The sequence below is a fragment of the Bolinopsis microptera genome, chromosome 5 (assembly GCF_026151205.1).
Source record: "Bolinopsis microptera isolate Bmic1 chromosome 5, MBARI_Bmic_1.0, whole genome shotgun sequence".
NCBI lineage: Eukaryota > Metazoa > Ctenophora > Tentaculata > Lobata > Bolinopsidae > Bolinopsis > Bolinopsis microptera.
In genome coordinates this window covers 17259224-17280237 of record NC_087076.1, presented here as the reverse complement: position 1 = coordinate 17280237, position 21014 = coordinate 17259224, and the positions used below count along the sequence as shown (strand labels likewise).

Sequence of the window (21014 nt, the reverse complement as noted above, 5' to 3'; positions counted from 1 at the left end):
TTGTTCTGACTTAAAGTCCATTAGTCATTTAAGCACTCTGTGAGCCTAGAGTCTACCTACGAATATAAAAATATATGCTCAATTTCTGTAAAACAATAATACTTACCAATCATGATTTAACTAATCAACCTGATTTCTAGCCATGGGGTTCGAGAAAGTCATTGTCGTCGACGGCAGGGGTCACCTTATCGGAAGGCTTGCTAGTGTCATTGCCAAACAGCTCCTTGATGGCCAGAGGGTCGTTGTTGTCAGGTAAATACCCAGTTGATAGGTTTTATCTTTTTAGAAATCAGATAAATTTCGGATATTGATATAAGAATGAACCATTCTTGTTACACAAAATAATTATTATTTCTCACTGAATTCACTTTTAACGTGAAATAAATTGTGTTTCAATTTAAAACCATCGTCTTAAAAACATAATTCTAATCAAAGTTTTTCTTATCAGATGCGAGTTGCTGAACGTTTCTGGATCTTTTTACCGAAACAAGCTGAAGTACTTCGCCTTCTTGAGGAAGAGGATGAACAGTAACCCATGCCGCGGACCTTTCCATTTCAGAGCCCCCAGCAAGATCTTGTGGAGGACCATCAGAGGCATGATCCCTCACAAAACCCAACGTGGAATGGAGGCTCTTAACAGGTTATTTTTTAATTGTAGTTTAATTTAATTTTCTTTTGATGAATTTAAAGGTGGTTGCAATATGATTTTCCAAAATGACAGTTCGAACCTAGAAAGTCTAAGGGTAACGACTGACTTTCTGACCTGCTCTCATTTTCAGACTGAAGGTATTCGAAGGAATCCCAGCTCCTTATGACAAGACCAAGAGGATGGTTATCCCCTCAGCTCTGCGAGTCCTCAGGTTGAAACCCGGCCGAAGGTACGCGTCTGTCGGCAGAATATCTCGTGAAGTCGGATGGAAATACGGTGATGTTGTCGACAAACTGGAGGTTAAGCGAAAGGAAAAGTCCGCTGTTTATTTCGAGGCTAAGAAGAAACTGAATGCGTTGAAAGCTAAGGCTGAAGCTGGAGCATAATCTGATTTTTTAGAATCTTTTTATTTATTGAACAAATTTGTTTTATTTTTCGAGTCGTCATTCTTAACATACATACACGCATACATACATACATGCATACTGGCATACATGTGAACATAATAATAATAATGTGGAAAAATGAATGATATACATTTTCATATCAGTAAATTATGGGATCTGAAACAGACCTGAATCAAATTTTGAATTCATCTCAATCATAAGATAATCTCTTCATGAAAGATATAACCCTCTTACCCTTCAAGGAAGATGATTTGTTTGCGAAAATTCGGTGTCTCTCGGATAACCTTCTCACAGCTACGATTTATACAAGATGGTGAAATTTATGAAACGGTAGACAAACGCAAAGTCTTCTATAACAAACAGAAGATAGTTTCCGAAAACTTGAGGATGGTGAAAGAGTTGGAGATTCCCAACTTGGACGCAAATTCTGAGAAGCCGGGTCGTGGAACAATCGAGCGTTTTGTACCGAGGGTTGCAACCACCCCTGTCAAGAAAACTGCTCCCAATCCTAATCAGGTTCCAACTCACAGACCCTTCGTTGAGGGAGAATACTTGTGTCAGGGGGATATGGTGTGGAAGAAAACTGACGGGTGTGTTCTGTGTAATAACAATATCAATGTGACTTATAAGAATGTGGCATTCTTGTATCAGTTTGTGTCGAATTCTGGGATGATGTTAGGGCCTCATACCACAGGACTTTGTCAACTGTCACACCAAGTCGTCAGTGATTGTATAAAGTCAGCTAGAGAGTTGGGTCTCATGGCACATGATTACAAACCCTTGGAATATCAGAAATTGAGTGTCATTAACGACAGCTCTGGTGTAAAGGACGCTGGGAGATGAAATGTCCTGCATATCCTCCCCGGTGTTGCCATAAAATACATGTTGGCCACTGCGCGCTCGGAAATGTGTGTTTTATTTGTGGCGCTATCCATTTTCCACTGTAATAAGGTGTCCGCATTCAACACTTTATGAGAAATTTTGCGCGCACGTACGTACGGTAGCGCCTTTTAGCTTTACGTGGTAATTATATCCCAATCTTTCTTTCATCCGATATTTTGATCAAAATGAATGAACCTCGAGTCTCATAACTTTTAATGTTGTTGAAAAATGAATGCTATGCGTTAAAGTAGAGCACATTTTATTTCGTATATTTAATTTGTTCACGTGTACCCTGTGTTACTGATGCTTTGTAAATATTGTATTTAATTCTATTTTGCCTTACAACGGATAACTTCTTTTTCAATTGTGCCCCAAGATGGTGGTATAGCCAAATTAATGGAATACGGAATAAGGATAATTAAGTTGGAAGATTGTAGGACTACCCTGGCCCTAATGGGGGTGTTAGGAATGTCTGCCCTGTTGAGTATGTGTTTTGAGCATTAATGTATGCTACTACAGAGTAGTCTTGATTGCAATGAACACATCAGAATCTACTACAATTGCCCATACAAATTAGGACGATTGACCATATTTTTTATCATGTTTGGGAAGTATTTCATTCTCTAAGCTGGTTTTATGCCATTATGTACAGTTACCGAATGAAATAGCTCATATAACACCAGTTTTCAGTGCAAATAAGGCCCACCAGAAAATTTACATTGAATGTGAGTTTTGAATGACCATAGTATCTTTACAACAAAATCGAAACTGAGATTCAAGATCTGCAATATCATTCGTCTGAATGATATAGTCCTGTATAGTGTATAATATATGAATATCATATTGACGATGTAGAGAAATCTCTGATAACCTTTAGCTTGTAGTAACTATCAAAGTAAATTTGCTTTAAAAATAATGACTGTTAGGACCCTGATCTCGTAGTGCGCAGGGGAACGTTAACAATAACATATGACGTCGCAAGACTTTGGTCAATTACATCCCCAGCACTGTCAGCATTGAGCAGCCCCCCCCCCCCCCCCCCTGCCTTAACTATACGACACAACAATTTTTGCCAAAATTCACGTATTTTTGCTGACGTCAGCAATGTTTAGACCTCCCCCGTCAGCATTTCAAAATCCCCCCTCTGCTGCCGACTTGATAATATGTGAACGCTCCCTAGCGGCTAGCCCTACAACCGACTCTATGTAGAATTTTAAAGGTAAAAACGCGTGATTAGTTGGTATTTACATCATGCGGGGTTTGATAGTGAAAGTTAAGCGATAAAAAGGATGAAGTCACGTGTCTTGTCTATCGGTAGCTTTTCATCCAGTCTAGGAAATTACTTCGTGAGCAATAACTTAAAGTTAACATAACTGCCGGTTGTTTACCGCTTATGCTGACGGCTTATTCGATGTGTATTTGTTTAGCAAGTTTCCATAACACTACTGCTCGTCCATTTCTTACTCAGTCGAACGATGCCAAGGAGGGGTTAGGATTACTTTCTTCATGGAAATAAATATATTCTTCAGAACCCTACCCTACACCGTATCTAGTTTTTATCTGCTTAGCAGTTGTACGCCACCAATAATTCCAAAATGGTTGTTACCCAGTAAATTTGAGGCGATCAAACACAAAACAGCTCAGGACCATTATTATTTTAGCTCTAAGGAAGTCAGGACGAAGTGATGTCTCTACTCAAGATCTGGTTCTTTTTGACTCTCACAATCAAGTTTACAATATCCCTCATCTCTGGACAGTCAGGTTGGTTATCTTTTTGTTTAGCCTTTTATACTTTAAGTTTAAGTTTGATACTTAAAGCTTGATTCCAGACCCGGATGTCTGCTCGTCGATTGAAAGTTGTTTCTGAACTAGTACATCGTGTGCTTTAACTGTAACAGTAATCAGAAATGAGATGTTAAATCTGTTCAAAACCTGATGCAATCTTTGCACCTTATGCAACGATGAGCATGGATCCGATCCGGGTTAGGGGCCATCTACTTAGACTTAAGACGTCTGCCAAAATCGCAGAATTTCAGACCTCCTCCTGTCCGGGTGTGTCCGAATTTTCAAAACCACCCCCTCCCCCGGACGTTCGGATTTCCAGCTACTTTTAAGAGTACAAATAAAACCAACTCAAATTCATTGTTAATCAAATTCAAAGAGCTGAAATTAATCGGACTTTTTTGTTAATTCAGCCAAAATTTCCGGATTTTCATAAACCACCCCCTTCCTATTTGCCGGACGTCCGGTAGATGGCCCCTTAATGTTTTCTAATAGTAATAGTATTGATCAAGAGGAACATTTGAGCTACATTTATTTGGCGAACTCAATTGACGATCAATTCCTGCACTGGTTCGCATTATGTTCGATTATCCTTGGATTGCTTGTTCGGGTAAATTGTATCACTTCGAGATAGGGGTGTTGGCTGAGTGTGTCCACACCCCCTATCACTAGACGTTCGGTGATCCTGGTGCCTGGACCGTCAAGTACGCTCGTCCATCAATGAAACAAAAATATGAGATAATCACTAATAATAATAGTAGTATGATTGGTATCGTTTTCATCACCCGAGAAATAGTCAAATACTAGTATTCTCCTTTTTACTCAGATACGATAAAGAGGGTTTTTGTCGACTTCACAGGAGAGGACACCGCTTCCCTTAAAGTCGTGGTTAACCAGCAGACACGTGACTTCGGGTATTCCAGTCTTCTCACTCCTACGTTCTGTATGCGATATCAGAAAACCGACGATGGAAGGTGAAAACGAATATTTTAATTTGGAGTCGTGCGCGAGGGTCGAGCGAATTTGTGTCCATGTTGATTATTATTATTTAAATTTAAAGTATAAAAGTGAAATGGAAATTCCCAATTTTCCCAGTATTTCTGGGGGTGATGCAACGTCAATTAATGTCAGTATTCCATAAAAACCCCAAACTGACATTGACATTAATTGACATTAATTGACATTAATTGACATTAATTGACATTAATTTGTCTTGAAATTTGAGATTATCATTATTCGATAAATATTCAAGATATTCACGTCTATGTAAGTTAGACCGGTTCAAAAAAACAAAATGTCCTTGAATAATTATGAGTATGTTCTTATCTGTTGATCCTTAGGTTCCGCCAAAAAAATTTCAGCTTCCAACTCTTCCATCTTCGGTCCCCACCGGCCACGCCCATATTTTATTGGTTTCTTATACAGGTAAAATATCTAGAATCGGCTTTTTTTGTATGAAGGAGTAATGTTAGCTGTTTAAGATTCGTTATTCAAATATAAATGTCATGAAGGCATTTCGTTTAATGTGGGTTTTAAGTTCTGATGATGTTGAGAACCACGCCCTTGGATGGCCACGCCCATTTAAGAAAATTAAATTTCGGAAAACCGTATTATTTTAGTTTTATCGTTTAATGATCTGAATTTTTTTCACATTTCACATTTCCATATGTGATAGTAGTGAATAACTTGATGATATAAACGTTCTAAAGTGCTAAAAATATGGTAGAACTACATAATCTCTGGTCGAAAAATATCGTGTCAATTAATGTCAGTATTCCAAAATTTTGCAAAACTGACATTGACATTAATTGACATTAATTGACATTAATTGACATTAATTGACATTAATTGACGTTGCATCACCCCCGTATTTCTACAAATATTTACTTAGATTCCCGGTTTGTTTAGCGACGGTACACCTTGAAGACATGACCTTTACCGTCATAGAAAAACAAGACGAGCAAAAGAAATGGCTATTAGTGAGGTATGCTTTTGTAAACATACAGATTACAGGGGGGGGGGGGGGGTTATAACATGACCAATAACCATGCATTCCCCGAATGAGATTGAGTGATAATAGCAAGTCATACCAGACAGAATTGTTTCAATCGGGCACTCAGTGACTGAAAAATAAGCCCCAACCTATGTATAGTGTTTACATTTCCCCTCTAAATTAAATTTGCTGAAAGAATCCTTTCCAGTTTTAAATGTTACACAGTTTTTAGTATTCAGCGTAAGGAAATTAACTGTCACTCCTTTAAAGGGGTTCTATATCGAACAGTAAGGGAAAAGGGACGAGATTTCTTGAGAACAGCTACTACCTTCCACCTGAACCAGCTAAACCACTCTGGGCTTTACCTGACGCCAACTCTAACTACCATCTTACATGTGTGAAAATCTCTTTCAATTCGTCACAGTTAGGGGATATTTTCATTGGTAAATGGGCGCAGGAGTTTCCTATCGAAGTCTTTGCGAGGTAAGATTACATTGTTTTGTGTGATAACGTTATAGTAGGTTAAGGTAAAAAATGCTCCCCTTAGTATAGGGGTCGTTAACATATTACCTACGTGATCAATTTTTGGCAATTCTTACCACCTCCCCCTCTGTAATACTAATGAACCGTAATCAAGACCCAACCTCTCCTGACAGCAATATTACGTAATCAAGGCCTAATTTTTGAGGTGCTGTTATAGTTATTGATTATACTTATAAATGTTGACGAAGACACAAGAAACACACAGTATTAATTATTATTTAAAACTTGAGTTGATACTTGTTATATTGAAACAAATTCAAGAATTAGTAACTCGTATTATGGAGAGATTAAAGTTATTAAATCGGTACTGCATTCAATTTCAATACTTTATTATTAAATAAAAGTTCTAAACAAGGGATAGTTAAAAACAAATTCCAATCTTTCCCTAAAACAAATAACTAAATATCAAAAACTTCATTGTAATTTTTGCCAATATTTCTTATCATAAGCTAAACCACTGAGATAATACAGATCAAATACTTAATATACTGTTTGAACATTGATGTATTCATATTGCATAGTGGTAGAACTACATATTTAAATTGTACCGCTTGACTCATTACTGATGTCCGGTGCATGAGCCGAGGACTTTGCAGAATTGACTTGTTCAAAAGAAGATGGAGCAGGGAGCTGTTATGAAACTTCGACCGGAAGAGCATTTTAATATATGAGCGACAACTCTCTCAAATCACGGCACGAATATGTCTTACAGAACTAGCAATGAAAATGAAGTAACTTATTCTATTTATCTCATCAGCATGACCAGATTTAAGAAAATTTTCTACATGTTTGGTGATTGATTCTTAAATTCAGTCACGTCAAAGGGAATGACTTTGTTCTTTAGGACATATTGCATCATCGATTCTGCGAACATGAGTTCATTGGGGTCACTGTCATCCTCGGGGCGTGACTCACCCATAAGCGGATTAATCTCTGATGCAAGACCAGCAACTTTTCGATGAAGACAAGATTTAATACCACAATCACATTTATGTGTTTTACTACAGCGATCATAACTTGCTATAGTATTTCGGCTTCTCATCACCAGCAAACACACTATAGTAGATATATCGAGAAGTACTGTATATATCTACCATAGTGGGAATGTGCTGCTTCATTACTGGAAGACCGAAATCCTTCGCTATTTTACAAAAAGCCAATATGAGGTTCTTATCATCATCACCAAAACTATCATATGTTAGGACATTATCTAATCAGGCTGAACATTAAGGTTGCGGTTTACACAAGCTACGTGTTGACACAAAAAACCTGGATTTAAGCTACCGCTGTTGAAGTTGTAGAAATCACGACAAAGAGGTGCAGTACACTCCCAACCATTCTTATTATGAACTACATGAATTGGACTAGCGGGCCCCTGGGTGCAACGCCTAACAAGATACGTACCTGATGATTCGCAAATAAGCTCAGCCTGAAGCAATTTTGTCGACTCGGCCTTCTTGAATGCATTGCTGCAGAGCTAGAATATTCATGGTTGGTTACTTCACCAGGTTTAAAATCAAAACAAACACTTCGTATTACATCATACGTCAAATAAACAGGAAATTGGCCTCATCGATAACAATTAAGAGTTTCGTCAAGCTTCAAGTCCTCGACTTCGACTTACTTCGACTTAGGGCGGCTTAAACGTCCTAACAGAGATAGTTTTTTCCAAATCTGTCTATCCAGCAGGAGTTTGTTAATCTCCTTGCTGTCCTTCCGAAGGATGTCAATATATGTAAGGTGTGGTCTTCCCCTTCGACGATGTCCTTGAAGGGGTTCCCAGAAGAGAAGTTGATGACTCAGAAGTTCTTCACGTCTGGCTAGAAGACCTGCGAGACTCATCCTTCGTTCAGCTATCTTCAGCTATCTCAAGTCCTTCAAAGCCATGTATGCTTTAACAGCGTCAAGTAGGAGGTGGATATTGTAATTCACGTCGGTCATTCACTGATCAAACACCAGTGTGAAAGCATTCACGGAAGCACGCTCGAAATCTAGCACTATTATACCACAATCAATATCAAGATCAAAAGATTCTTCATATATAGATCCCTTGTCTGTACTGCCGTCGAAGCAGACGAATTCCTCCTCTCTAAGGGTCAGGTTGGGAGGTAGCACAAAGAGGTAGCAGCTTCGGAGTGGTGGTGAGCTGATCCTGAGGCGTGGGCTCTAGCTCGTTGTGCAACTCTGGCTAGAAATCTAGTTTTGGAAGGACGTTCAGCTCCGGAGTAGATTACAGAGATTGCAAATTAAAGGTTTGGAAAATCTACGTGAGTCTCCAGGTTCCGCTGAGTATTCAACATGATGAGACGTGATCACACCGGAAACCGAATAAGGACCAGACGTCACTCCGTCTATACTCCATATAGATACAAAATGTCTGAAAGAAAGCTCGATACGATGTAGCCAGCAGATAAACCATTAAATCCATGTTAGCGCTTCCACAAACCCGCTATCAATTATATTAAGTAATTCACTTTGTATTACAAGGTAAGACTGTGGCGGTTAAACAAGCTGTGTCGGATATTAAACAGAGATAAGCTAAGCGATAAGTGATAACAGAGCTACAATTTAGCAACAAATGTAAAAGTGTAATTACTTATATTTATTAAATAAGAGTGATTACTGTTCACTGGATATACTAACTGTATATCTAATCAGGTTAGATACATAGTTAGTATATCCAGTGAACAGTACACAGATAGTGTACAAAATGTGATCCACAGTTGGTGTGCACGTATGAAATTTTGGAAACCCCCTCCCCGCGGCCCCTGGCTGATGACGTAGTATGTGAACGACCCCTCATAAGTACAAACTGATCATTAAAAACACTTGGTACTCTTACAAACGTGTTTGCTGTGATCAGTTGCAGTGGTGGGAAATAATTGCATGGCATGTTGTAATTGTCATGTGACTAAGTTACCCAAAATAATGTAACGAGCCAATTGTAAGTGTTACGGGATTTTGCTGCACAATTTGATATGATTGCCACATTTGATTTGATTTGATTTATTTGACAGGCTGATTTATTTAGGGCCGTTCATTCTTTTACACCATCCAGGACTGAGCAGTATGGACCTCTTAAACCTCTGACGAGGGGAACAAGTGACTTAGACATACACCTCTCAAGGGCAATGATTGTCAGCATTTAAACGGATTTACAGGAAATTACTTTCCGATATTCTCATCGGCTGTGACCTCACGTGGTTATCAGGACAATCGGTGTGAGCATTTGCGTTCGTTTGAAGGGTTTTCTATGACTTCAACTTATACAGGGAAATTTTGAAAGTCAAAATTTCGTCGATGAATGGGTGTGAGCAACTTAGAACAAAAGGAACATTGTTTAAAATCGGTTCATGGATGATTTTGGGGACCATCAGAAAGTCGATAAGAGGACTAACTATACCGAAAGAGATTTCTAATTTGATGTGTCAACAAAAATGTGCCAATCTACTATCGCGAATAGGTCTGTAATGGGCAACAAAGTTGCAATGTCACACATATCTACCTCCATCAATAACTGACAGGTTCATTGTCATAGGATTGCCCCAAGAGTGATTAGTCGACTTTGCTTGAACTGCATCGTTGTCCAGTGGAACGTCCTAGTGAGCAATGGCTGGTCATTTTCAGCAGGAGATATCATTTCATGCTGATATTTAGGCAAGTTATCGACCAAAGTGCTCTCAAGAAAAAATTAGTACATTTATGATTGGAGAAATCTTGATTTGGTTGAGCTTCGCTCGTCGAAATCGTGTCTAACTTATCGATGTTATAACTGAATTCGTAGGAAGACTTAAACTACGGCCGCATACAGTTCGTTTAATGGTTAATTAAGATAAATGTTGAGGGGCCGAACGTGTGTGCAAGATACCGTTAAATCCTGGTTTACCAACCAAACCCTTCAATTATGATTAAGTAACATGTGTATACAAGGTAAGACTGTGGCGGTTAAACAAGCCGTGTCGGATTTAACAGAGATAGCTAAGCGATAAGTGATAACAGAGCTACAATTTAGCAACAAATGTAAAAGTGTAATACTTATATTTATTAAATAAGAGTGATTACTGTTCACTGGATATACTAACTGTATATCTAATCAGGTTAGATACATAGTTAGTATATCCAGTGAACAGTACACAGTTAGTGTACTTAGCAAAATGTGATCCACAGTTGGTGTGCACGTATGAAATTTTGGAAACCCCCTCCCCGCGGCCCCTGGCTGATGACGTAGTATGTGAACGACCCCTCATAAGTACAAACTGATCATTAAAAACACTTGGTACTCTTACAAACGTGTTTGCTGTGATCAGTTGCAGTGGTGGGAAATAATTGCATGGCATGTTGTAATTGTCATGTGACTAAGTTACCCAAAATAATGTAACGAGCCAATTGTAAGTGTTACGGGATTTTGCTGCACATTTGATTTGATTGCACATTTGATTTGATTTGATTTATTTGACAGGCTGATTTAATTAGGGCCGTTCATTCTTTTACACATCCAGGACTGAGCAGTATGGACCTCTTAAACCTCTCGAACCGAGGGGAACAAGTGACATAGACATACACCTCTCAAAAGGGCAACTGATGTCAGCATTTAAACGGATTTACAGGACCATTTACTTTCCGATATTCTTCACCATCGGCTGTGACCTCAACGATGGTTTCATCCAGGACATCGGTGTGATGCATTTGCGTTCGTTTGAAGGGTTTATCTATGACTTCAACGTATACCAGGGAAATTTTGATGTCAATAATTTCGTCGATGAAATTGGGTGTGAGCAAATTAGAAATAAAAGGAAATTGTTTAAAATCGGTTCTATGGATGATTTTGTGGGATCCATCAGAAAAGTCGATAAAAGAGGACTAACGATACGAAAAGAGATTTCTAATTTGATGTGTCATCAAAAATGTGCCAATCCTACTAATAGCGGTAAGGGAGTAATGGGCAACAAAGTTGCCAACTGTCTCACCACATATTCCCGCTACCTTACTATCCAAAACTGCCACATTCATTGTCATAGGATTCCCCAAGAGGTTGATTTAGTCGACCTTTGCTTGAACTGCATCGTTTACCAGTGGAACTGTCCCCTAGTGAAGCATATGGCTGGTCATTTTCAGCAGGAAGATCGTTCATTTCATGCTGATCATTTAGTGCAAAAGCTTATCGACCAAAAAGATGCTCTCAAGAAAAACATTAGTACCATTTTGAATTGGAGAAACTTTGATTTTGGTGAGTCTTCGCTCGTTCGAAATCCGTGTCTAAACTTATCGATGTTTATAACTGAATTCGTTAGGAATGACTTAAAACTCACGGCCTGCATACCAGTTGCTTAAATGGGTTAAATTAAGATAAATGTTTTGAACCAGAACGTCCTGACTGTGCTGCTTAGTTGTGATCATAGTTTGGGTTTTCCAAAGATACCTTCCAATATGCAATAGTGTTTAATGCACATGGCAGCAACAAGTTCCGTTTGTTCTGACAATTTATATCACTATATATTTCCATGGTATTTTATAATTTATTTAGAAACTTTATCTTGTTGCTTCTTTAATTAACTTGAATAGATTGCATGACCTTGGTTTTATAAACGTCAACGAAAAAATATGGTACACTTCTTCTTTTACTCGAATAAAATATAATTTGCACGACCTAGAAATTTGTTTTTGTTTCGGCTTCACCTATGTAAACTCCAATAAACTGAAGTTGAACCACTACATCATTTTTAGCATTTATGAATTTTTCACCCATGGTACAGCATTCCTGCATGAAACAGCATCCCTGCATGAAACACATGTTCTCATTTCTTTGATTAAATGCATGCAGATGATTTGCACTTCGTATCTGTTAACTCCAGAGAGATTTGATACAAATGTAACTTTTGCTATCTCAGGTTGTAGCTCGCCCAGCAATTGCTACAAAAAGAAACTCCGAAAAGTGGTCAGATCTTGTCTGGACGCTGAAGGGATATACTGGAATCTGTTATATAAGAATCAGAGAATATCCTTCCTGGTAGGTGCCGTCAATGCCATAATTGCACAATCATCCACTTGGAGCGTTGTGCTCAACTAACCTTGTTCGTTGGTTTATGTTTCGCTAAAATTAAATCTTGTGATTGTAGATTTTGTACATCTTGTAATTGTATGTTTCAGGATGAGGTGCGATGCGGAAAATTGCTCGGAGTGTTTCGTTGTGTTCGGAATTTTATCGGAGATTATGTTTACAGAAGGAACTTCCCAGACTCGAAGTCGCTGTTAAATAGCTTCGATTTGAGAGCGTTACAGGGTACAACTCTTGAAGTGAACAACTCGGCGTGGTTCTGTTTAAGAAATTAGTATGTCCCATTGTTTTTATAAATTTTCAAATATATGTTTTTATTCTTATGGACGGAGCCCAAATTTTCACAAGTTCGGTGAACATGCCAGAAGAGAGTACCCTCCCCCCTCTCCATCTTAATTATATATATTCGGGGGAGGGGGGGGGGGGGTACAAAAAAAGTTGTGTGTAAAATAGCCTAAAAAGTGTAAAAATAGTGTAACAAATTGTAGTGTACCCCGGCTAAAAACCACGGTTAAAAATCCTGTTTTAACCGTTTCGGGCAATATGAATAGTATATATATAGCGCTGTTCTGTGCATCATAACCATTAATGGCGGAACTAAGTTTTACAAAATCCTTCATTGTTGAATGTTGCCCAGTTCTAATAGGCGAACAAAATACGGTGAATCTCAAAACATGTAGACATGAATTACTTATTATTATCATCTTATTCATTCAGCAATCGTATCGTAAAGATTGCCCCCAGTTGTGCCGAACTTGGGGCTCTTCCCGTTCAGTGGTTTAATGACCACAAATCCCACTTCACTTCACCAAAGATGGTGAGATTGACTGACTCGACAATATTACCGGAGGAGACAACCTCCATGATGATCACAACAACTCGCATTTTAGAGTCAAGTAAGTCTGTTAGTCTGGGGGGCCGGGGGGATGGGGGCAACACCGACTACCAACATCTATTTTCTAAAATGATAGAATTGTTTTTAAAATTGCCCACACTGTCCATCTGATTACAATAATTGCAGTTAATTTCGACAACACCACAATTCCTCATTTCAGATCCCTTCAAGACAACTAACCCACCACCTAAGAAAAATGACCTGGAAAAGATTCTACTCATTGTCCTGGCGTGTTGTATTGTTGCTACCCCTGTCATTATTTTTCTCACTTGGTGTTTCATCAGGCGCCGCCGGAAGGATCCAGAGGTAAAAACTGTTTGCTCATCAAAAAGACCCTCGTTTTATTCGTTGATTGAATCTATATGGGTCAACTTAAAAATTAACATTTTTGTTTTTTATTCTTATGCAAGAACTTGTTAACTTTGACAGAATGCTTCCACAGATTATCTGAATGTAATTAAATTTTTCAGTTCACGTTGATGGCGGAATATATCGGAGATGAAGACCCACAACCCTGGGAACTGGAGCCGATGCCTCGTCCGAGAGTTCATAAAGGCAGCTTCACCCTCAACTCGAGCTACAGCGAGACCTCCGACACTGACAGTTCCGTTGGTTTATTCCTGAACCCCTCCTCTGCTGCTAGCTCAGTTGGAGGATCATCTCTAGCCGGAGGATCATCTCTAGCAAGAGGTCTTGTTAACAATGCTGCCTACTCTTTAGGACGGTCTGAGTCGTCGTTAGTTGTCAGTAGTTACTCTGTGTGGTCCGGATCTCAAACAGCTCTTATTGGATCTTCGAGTGACAGTGAAGATTGTGAGATTAGTCCTGCATCTCCTTTTGTGGAAACTTCCTTCTCTTTCGATAACTCTCGTAATTTTCCAAGAAGACCACCTCCAGCTGTACCTAACAAACACAGAGTGTCCGTTTATGTGAACCCAAACTTTGTTCCTATGGACGGTAGTTACGTTGAGTTGAAGAGCTTTAGTGACACTTCAGATCACATTCACAATGATGGCGAGGAAGCGGAGACTTCTTTTGTTGAGAGTGAAGATAAAAGCCACGAATATATCGACCAATCGTCATCAGTTGCTTCTTTAAGCCCTATAAAGCGTCCGAGTTCTATTTTAGCAGCTGCAAAATTGAGCACGATTTTTGAAGAGGTTGAACTTACAGAACAATTGGAAGTGAAAGAAAATCTACGGGCTGGCCCGAATGAGAGTACACAAGACTGTGACTCAAACTGACATAATATCACTAACCTTAGTGCTTGGGTCTTCTTAAATTAAATATTTATAGGAATGACACACTGACACAGACAATCAATTATTTATAGAACTAGTTTAAAGTTACTTAACCAATTTGGTTGCTAACCTATTAGATAAATGAATCCGCTTTTCTTATAGACTTTTCCAAATATTTGACCATTGACACCGATATGTTATTTTTAACTTTATATAAATATATTTATATACATATGACATAGCAGGATTCTGCTGTTATTGCATGAAAATGCCAGAGTTAACTAATTTAACATTTTATTTTTAAATTCTCAGCTCCATCGGGCTAGCGCGGCGCCTGACTCACCGAAACGCTTAAAATTGGAAAATGGGATATTGCTTTATTACATTTAAGTCTGAAGTCATTTCATATGTGGACGGTTAACTTCTATTTTGTTTTCAAATAAGCCACTCATCTTGTTTTCCATTTTCAAGTTCAAATACTTTCGTGTAATTTTGGCCTTTTCATTTCTAATTTCGATACACACTTAAACACGTTCACGGTCACCTAGCCATGAGTCTACGCGTACTGCGTGACGCTACTGCAAGCGAGAGGGCTCTGGTTAGGGCAACCTGGCATGCCAATCTCAATCATCAATGCGCGGCTCTCTTTTCGAGCTTCTCTCATTGTACGTGAGAGTAGCGAGCAATACCTAGTATAGCTAGTTAATGCACATCTCTATAGCATATAGGCAATATAAACATAGCTAAATTATGTTTTACAACTTGTAGATGTCACACCACGTGACACGTTCGCGCTGCAAGTTCAAAGTTACGCAATTGTAAATTAATAACCTACCAAGTCGAATTAGACTTTTAATCGACACTAGCTCAGAGCTCTACAGTCTTTGGAAGTAACAGTGAACAGGTGCGAGTATCAATCACCCGTTGACCACAAAAATTAGCATTCTGCTGTACTGACGCGAGTAAAACTGACAAACCTGGGTTGCTTTGTAATATATTGAGAGCTTTGACTTACAGGTAGAGGCCATCGCCGCGCACATTATCGTATGCTCGCTGACGAGATAGTTGTAGCGTAATGCACTACTGGGCCGCGCCGCGCATCAAACAATTCTCCTTGCAACTGTAGCTTAGATCGGCGAGATGCACCGCTTGACCTCCGGACCTCGCCGATACGAGCTGAGAAGGATTGCGACATCGTCAATCGTGAATCAATTGTATCACGTTGCGACCCCCACGGTCGTTTCACTTGACGATACAGGGGGAGCCGCGCACTCGTGCGCGGCGGGTCATACAACGTATGACAATGAATCAATACATATGACTTGACGGATGTTAAGCTCGTATAATAATTTCTTCGAAGTAGCGCGCGCCGATTTCTTCTCGAAATTGGAAATATTAGCCTCTGTGCTCTGGCTATAATATTTAACAATAGATAATACAAGACGTGCTTGTTTCGGTGGGCGCTCGCTACATATTATTCATTGTCATGTTAATAGACTTTTAGCCCTGCCCGCGCTACTTCGAAGAAATTTAGACGAGTAACATATATCTGTCAAGCTATATATTGCTCTATCCAGAGCCCTTGCGCTTGCAGTGGCGCGAAAGCACATGGTTAGGTGAAAGATGTATACTACAAGCGCATTGACATACGTTGCATGCCACTTTTCGCGCGCGAAGCGATACGAAGCGCGCCGAAGGGATACGAAACATGTATCAACAAGCGCAAGGGCTCTGGTTTGTGGTTAGAGCTTTGGTTTTTCGCCGTTTGGCCCAGTGGTCCTAATGAGCTGCACCTTACTCATACTGCTAATTGGCACATGATGGCTTGTGTTTTAATGCTTATTAATCACAAAATGCCCATACAACATTTAACACTTGTTCATTAATGTAAGTATAAATCCCCTTTTTCCATCGCAATGATAAACGCATTGACAACACCAAACACAAACATTACAAACTTCCTTCATGGTCACAACCTCGGTTTTCAGGACCTTTGCGTTCGTCTATTATGTACTCCAAGTAAACGAAAGTGTCCATGCTATTATGTGTCTTGAAATGAAAAATGTGTCAAACAGTATATATAAATTCAATTAAATCAAGTGATGCAATTAGCAGAGCACAATCAAATTTTAAGTGTTGCAATTGGCAGAGCACAATACATTGCTACCAATAATTTTTTAAATGTTTACAAAACACATGATCTACCACATTATAGGGGCCGGGATGAGGTTGTATGAGACTTCTGATAGATGAATCTCATGTTTGGTGTCCACCTTATTTCCTCGATACCCTCGTAGAGCAATAAGAGTTGTTCTCAACATTGCAAAATATGCACATCTTATCCTTGTTCTCACATGTTTTACTACATCGCAGTATCTCTCCTTCCTTTTTCTTGCTTTGTGTCTTGAATGTCCTTGAATGTGCCTTGAATGTGCACTAGATATACACTAGATTGACTCCATCATAGGATTCTTGAGTGTGCTACCTTTGGCATGATAGTGGTAGTAAATTTCTCAACTACAACTGGTGTGGCCTGGTGGGAATTCCCATCAGGTGGGTTTACTGGTTGGATCCTACACATTACACAAACAGCTCTACTTATTGAGTTTTCTGCAATTGTAGTTTACATTCTATTTAGGTGTAATGTCCCACTAGGGGTCCTCAATAAATGTAATAGATTTGTAGTGTTGTAATTAGTTCTACAAACTCATCGTGACGTTTTTGCTTGTTATATATCCTGTCATCACTCCTGGATTAATGGATATTATAGGTTTATTTCAATAAATATAATAATCAATAAATTAGAATAGAATCTTGTCTTCTTTTTAGCTCACTCTTCTGAAACCTCTTCCTTTAACTTCTGAAGATATGTGGAGTGAGTTACACTCAAAGCTTAACTTAGTATCTGATATAGTTCCGACGGAAAAGAACTTTAAATGTGAGCCTTGGGCAAACTCATCCTTAAAAAGATGCAGGAAAAATACAGATAAATGTTGGTATATTTTTGATAATAATCCTTCTTCTGAAAATCTTAATGTTGCACTGAACCAACAAGGACAGTTTGATAGTAAGTCATTTAAATGTAAAGTTAATTATGAAAGAAAAATTACACAGTGTATGAAATATAATACGAAGCCATTTTATGCATATTTAAGAGGGAAAAGAGTGTTAAAAAGTTGTGTATCATCCCTGGAAAAACCGGACGGATCTTTGACCAAAAGTAATTTTGAAACTGCCGAAGTATTGGCTGATGCTTTTGCTTCAGTTTTTGTCAAAGAACCAGATGGACCTTTGAACAGAGAATGTTATTTTATTGCGGATGAGTTAAACATTGAAAATATTGAGATAACAATGGATGATGTTGGCAGAGAACTGAAAAGAATTAATATTAGTAAAAGTAAAGGGCCAGATGGCATTCATCCTAAATTATTAAAAGAACTTGAACATAATTCAAGTTTTGTTTCTGCTGTGACTAAATTATTTCAAACATGTGCTTCGAGTGGAAAAATTCCAGAACAGTGGAAGACAGCAAATGTTACATCTCTTTATAAAAAGGGTAGTCGGAAAGATGCCCTAAATTACAGGCCAGTGTCACTTACATGCATTTTATGTAAATTATATGAAAAATTAGTAAGGAGGCATATTATGAGTTTTGTTAGTAAGAAGATAAATCCAAACCAGCATGGATTTGTAGAAGGTAAATCTTGTTTATCTAATCTATTAGAGAGTGTAGAATGTATCATCGAACTGTTAGAGGATGGTGCACCCGTAGATGTGTTTTACTTAGATTTTTGTAAAGCATTTGATAGTGTTCCACATCATAGACTACTTACAAAAATGAGAAATTTGGGTATAAGTGGTAACACTTTAGATATTGTGAAAGACTTTTTATCTGGAAGAAGATTTAAAGGATGAGGGGACCTTAGAATTTACTTCCAAATATTCGCGTTTAAGTCCTGTGAAAGTGTGTAGAATCAAAAAATACGCCGTACTGTGAAATCGATAATTCGTGCAATATCACTCAGCGCTCCTATTGGCTGATAGCAATTTTGGGCTGTGACGTCACTTATGTGTTAAGACCAACGTGCGCGCGCACCCTTTGCTCGTGTCAACATTTTGTTCTGTTCTGTTTTAATTACGTCGTGTTACCTTTGGCGTTTGCGAGAGCGGTATCTTTGGTTGCACTGAATTAGTCTAAGTTACGAATAATTCTCTTTAATAATAATAGTTAAATGTAACTCAGAAAGGCTTTCTTGTAGTTGTAGTAGGTATTTCTATTTATAAATAGCAAAGATAAGTAGCATCCGCTAACTAAACCACAAACTGCTATTTTGTTTTGACTTGTTTGAAACCCGATATGGACACAATTAAAAAGAATGTATGATGTAGTAGAAGACATTTTACTAGCTGGCCCTTGGCGCCTCTAGTCCTATCTGAGTGCGACCGGCCTTTAGTTGTACACTCATTTATAATTTACCGTTTTAGTTTGCTGTGACTTGAGTGTAAAGCGTAACGAATGTGGATGTGTTCGTCTGCTATGCTTGGTATAATATTGCTTGGTGTAATAGTTGCAAATCTTGCTTACGTTATAAGTAGTGTCACATAGTGAGTTAGAACTTAAAAGCTTGGTGCTTGGTGCTTGTCCAACTGGAATGAAGACATGCATTTCATACCTACCCGATCCATTTTTATTAGGACCGTGTTGTGTTGATATGACATGTTGATATATCAACTGTGGTACGAAACAGGGAGTTGCTAGGTGTTACGTTGGGAGCTATAAATATACATAATTTACATGCCTTTCTGTGTGACTTCAATCTTATTCCAGGTGTATCTCGGCTCATGGTTATCGTAGGGTGATAATTCTTTTTTCAACCGGTCATAAAAAGTCTCCTCTCCATTGGTTAAAGGCTCGTTAGTATCATAAATTGTTAATTTATTCTTAATTAGTAATTTAGTCGGCCCGCATGCTCATTTTACCTGTATTTCTATATGCGCGGATCAGAGCAACTCACATAATTGACGTCACAGGTTCAAATTGTTTTGGCTGGATATCTCGGCGCGCGAATGAAATACAACTTTGCGGATTTCACTAAAGTGGTTTATACGATTACGGGTAAATGCCTCACAGAATGGCTAGCCTCACAGAATGGCCAAATTTGTAAATGTTTTTGTAACTAATTTTTTATAAAATACTGGTAGGTTTTGTGGATACCATATGAAACAAAAGTCTTCTGGCAACACTTCCTGTGGTGAAATCATTAACTAGGACCACATTTTCTGGCATAAATATGACTGTTTATGTAGAAATTTTGAGCACTGAAAAATTTGTTTTCAAATTTTTGAACTAAGTTTACATTTTGGTGAGAACTTCTGGCACCAGTATGACAGAAGATGTTCAAAGAATAGTATTCATCAAACAAAACGAACATTGTTCAATATAGGAAGAAAAAAATGCTAAAATGGCTACACGCCTCACAAAATGGCCAAAATATGCCTCACAAAATTTGTTTTCAAATTTTTGAACTAAGTTTGCATTTTGGTGAGAACTTCTGGCACCAGTATGACAGAAGATGTTTAAAGAATAGTATTCATCAAACAAAACGAACATTGTTCAATTTAGGAAGAAACAAAATGTTAAAATGGCTAAACGCCTCACAAAATGGCCAAAATATGCCTCACAAAATGGCCAAAATTTAAAACTCCTTTTATTCAATGAAACCATAAGTCTAAAGTATTCACAAGCTATTTATCATACAATAACACCCCAGATGGAGTGTTTTTACAGCCGAATGAAGGTTATAAATCATGAAATCAGGGAATATGAACAACGCCACACAAAATGGCCATTTTTGGTGTAGGAAATTATGCCCTTTTTATTCAGTTCTAAGAAATTTCACCTATATGGGGGTGTTAACAAGGCATATTAATACCAGCAGCATGCCTGAAACAAGAGCCAAAGGTTTTAGAAAAATAAAATTTTCTCGTTTTCTTTTTTTTTTGCCATTTTGTCAGGCATTTTTTCTTTTTTGTGAAATAATTTTTCACAGCTCAGTTTTTTCGTGAGTTTTAGGTTATTACCTCATTCCTTAATAGGCTTTCTAAGAACGTGTGGTGATAGAAATTTAAAAAGTATCTCCATCAACAAAATTATAGAAATTCAGATTTGGCCATTCTGTGAGGCATGTTTTTTTGGAGGAAGATTTTCCGGCCAATTTTTCTCAAAGAAAAAATGGTTATGAGATTAAATGAACCCCCGGGAAGAAAAATATGAGTGTCAACTTAGCTTCTTATGAGATAAAAACTGGAATAAAGTGTGTTTTGTGACTTTGAGAGACCTTCCTTTTTTTTGGCCATTCTGTGAGGCAAATACCCGTAATGTAATAAAAGGATTTGCACGAGAAAAAAACTTTTTCTAAGGTCCCCTCATCCTTTAAGACATTCGTTGGTGGAGCATATTCCTACCTTCGTGATGTTTTATCAGGCGTCCCACAAGGGTCTGTTTTGGGTCCTTTATTGTTTGTCATTTTTATCAATGACTTGCCTGATTGTATTAATGGTATATCT

The 21014-nt window shown here is 38.3% G+C and overlaps 3 protein-coding genes across 3 annotated transcripts in view; 2 read left to right on the top strand and 1 right to left on the bottom strand.

The window, feature by feature from the left end:
* LOC134815789 (limb region 1 protein homolog) overlaps positions 1-17135 on the bottom strand; it is a 103680-nt gene extending 86545 nt beyond the window's left edge. Inside the window, exon 1 of the mRNA XM_063824379.1 lies at positions 17110-17135. The gene's annotated coding sequence lies outside the window, so the exon portion shown is untranslated. The remainder of the gene's footprint in view (positions 1-17109) is intronic.
* LOC134815794 (large ribosomal subunit protein uL13-like) lies at positions 115-1071 on the top strand. Its single transcript, XM_063824384.1, has 3 exons — positions 115-252; positions 449-640; positions 780-1071. Exons 1-3 carry the CDS (start codon positions 143-145, stop codon positions 1033-1035), a joined length of 558 nt encoding a protein of 185 aa, XP_063680454.1. The 5' UTR covers positions 115-142; the 3' UTR covers positions 1036-1071.
* On the top strand, positions 3593-14936 carry LOC134814944 (uncharacterized). Its single transcript, XM_063823310.1, has 10 exons — positions 3593-3699; positions 4547-4694; positions 5612-5704; positions 5984-6196; positions 10756-11483; positions 12145-12263; positions 12404-12585; positions 13029-13207; positions 13367-13512; positions 13677-14936. The coding sequence occupies exons 1-10, from the start codon at positions 3624-3626 to the stop codon at positions 14448-14450; spliced, it is 2658 nt and encodes an 885-aa protein (XP_063679380.1). The 5' UTR covers positions 3593-3623; the 3' UTR covers positions 14451-14936.
* Positions 17136-21014: the final 3879 nt, after the last annotated feature.

Coding starts and splice junctions, on each gene's coding strand:
- LOC134815794 (XM_063824384.1), top strand. CDS start 143: ATGGGGTTCGAGAAAGTCATTGTCGTCGACGGCAGGGGTCACCTTATC. Junction 253..448: donor CAGAGGGTCGTTGTTGTCAG/GTAAATACCCAG, acceptor TTTTCTTATCAG/ATGCGAGTTGCTGAACGTTT. Junction 641..779: donor GGAATGGAGGCTCTTAACAG/GTTATTTTTTAA, acceptor TCTCATTTTCAG/ACTGAAGGTATTCGAAGGAA.
- LOC134814944 (XM_063823310.1), top strand. CDS start 3,624: ATGTCTCTACTCAAGATCTGGTTCTTTTTGACTCTCACAATCAAGTTT. Junction 5,705..5,983: donor AAGAAATGGCTATTAGTGAG/GTATGCTTTTGT, acceptor ACTCCTTTAAAG/GGGTTCTATATCGAACAGTA. Junction 13,208..13,366: donor AACTCGCATTTTAGAGTCAA/GTAAGTCTGTTA, acceptor TCCTCATTTCAG/ATCCCTTCAAGACAACTAAC.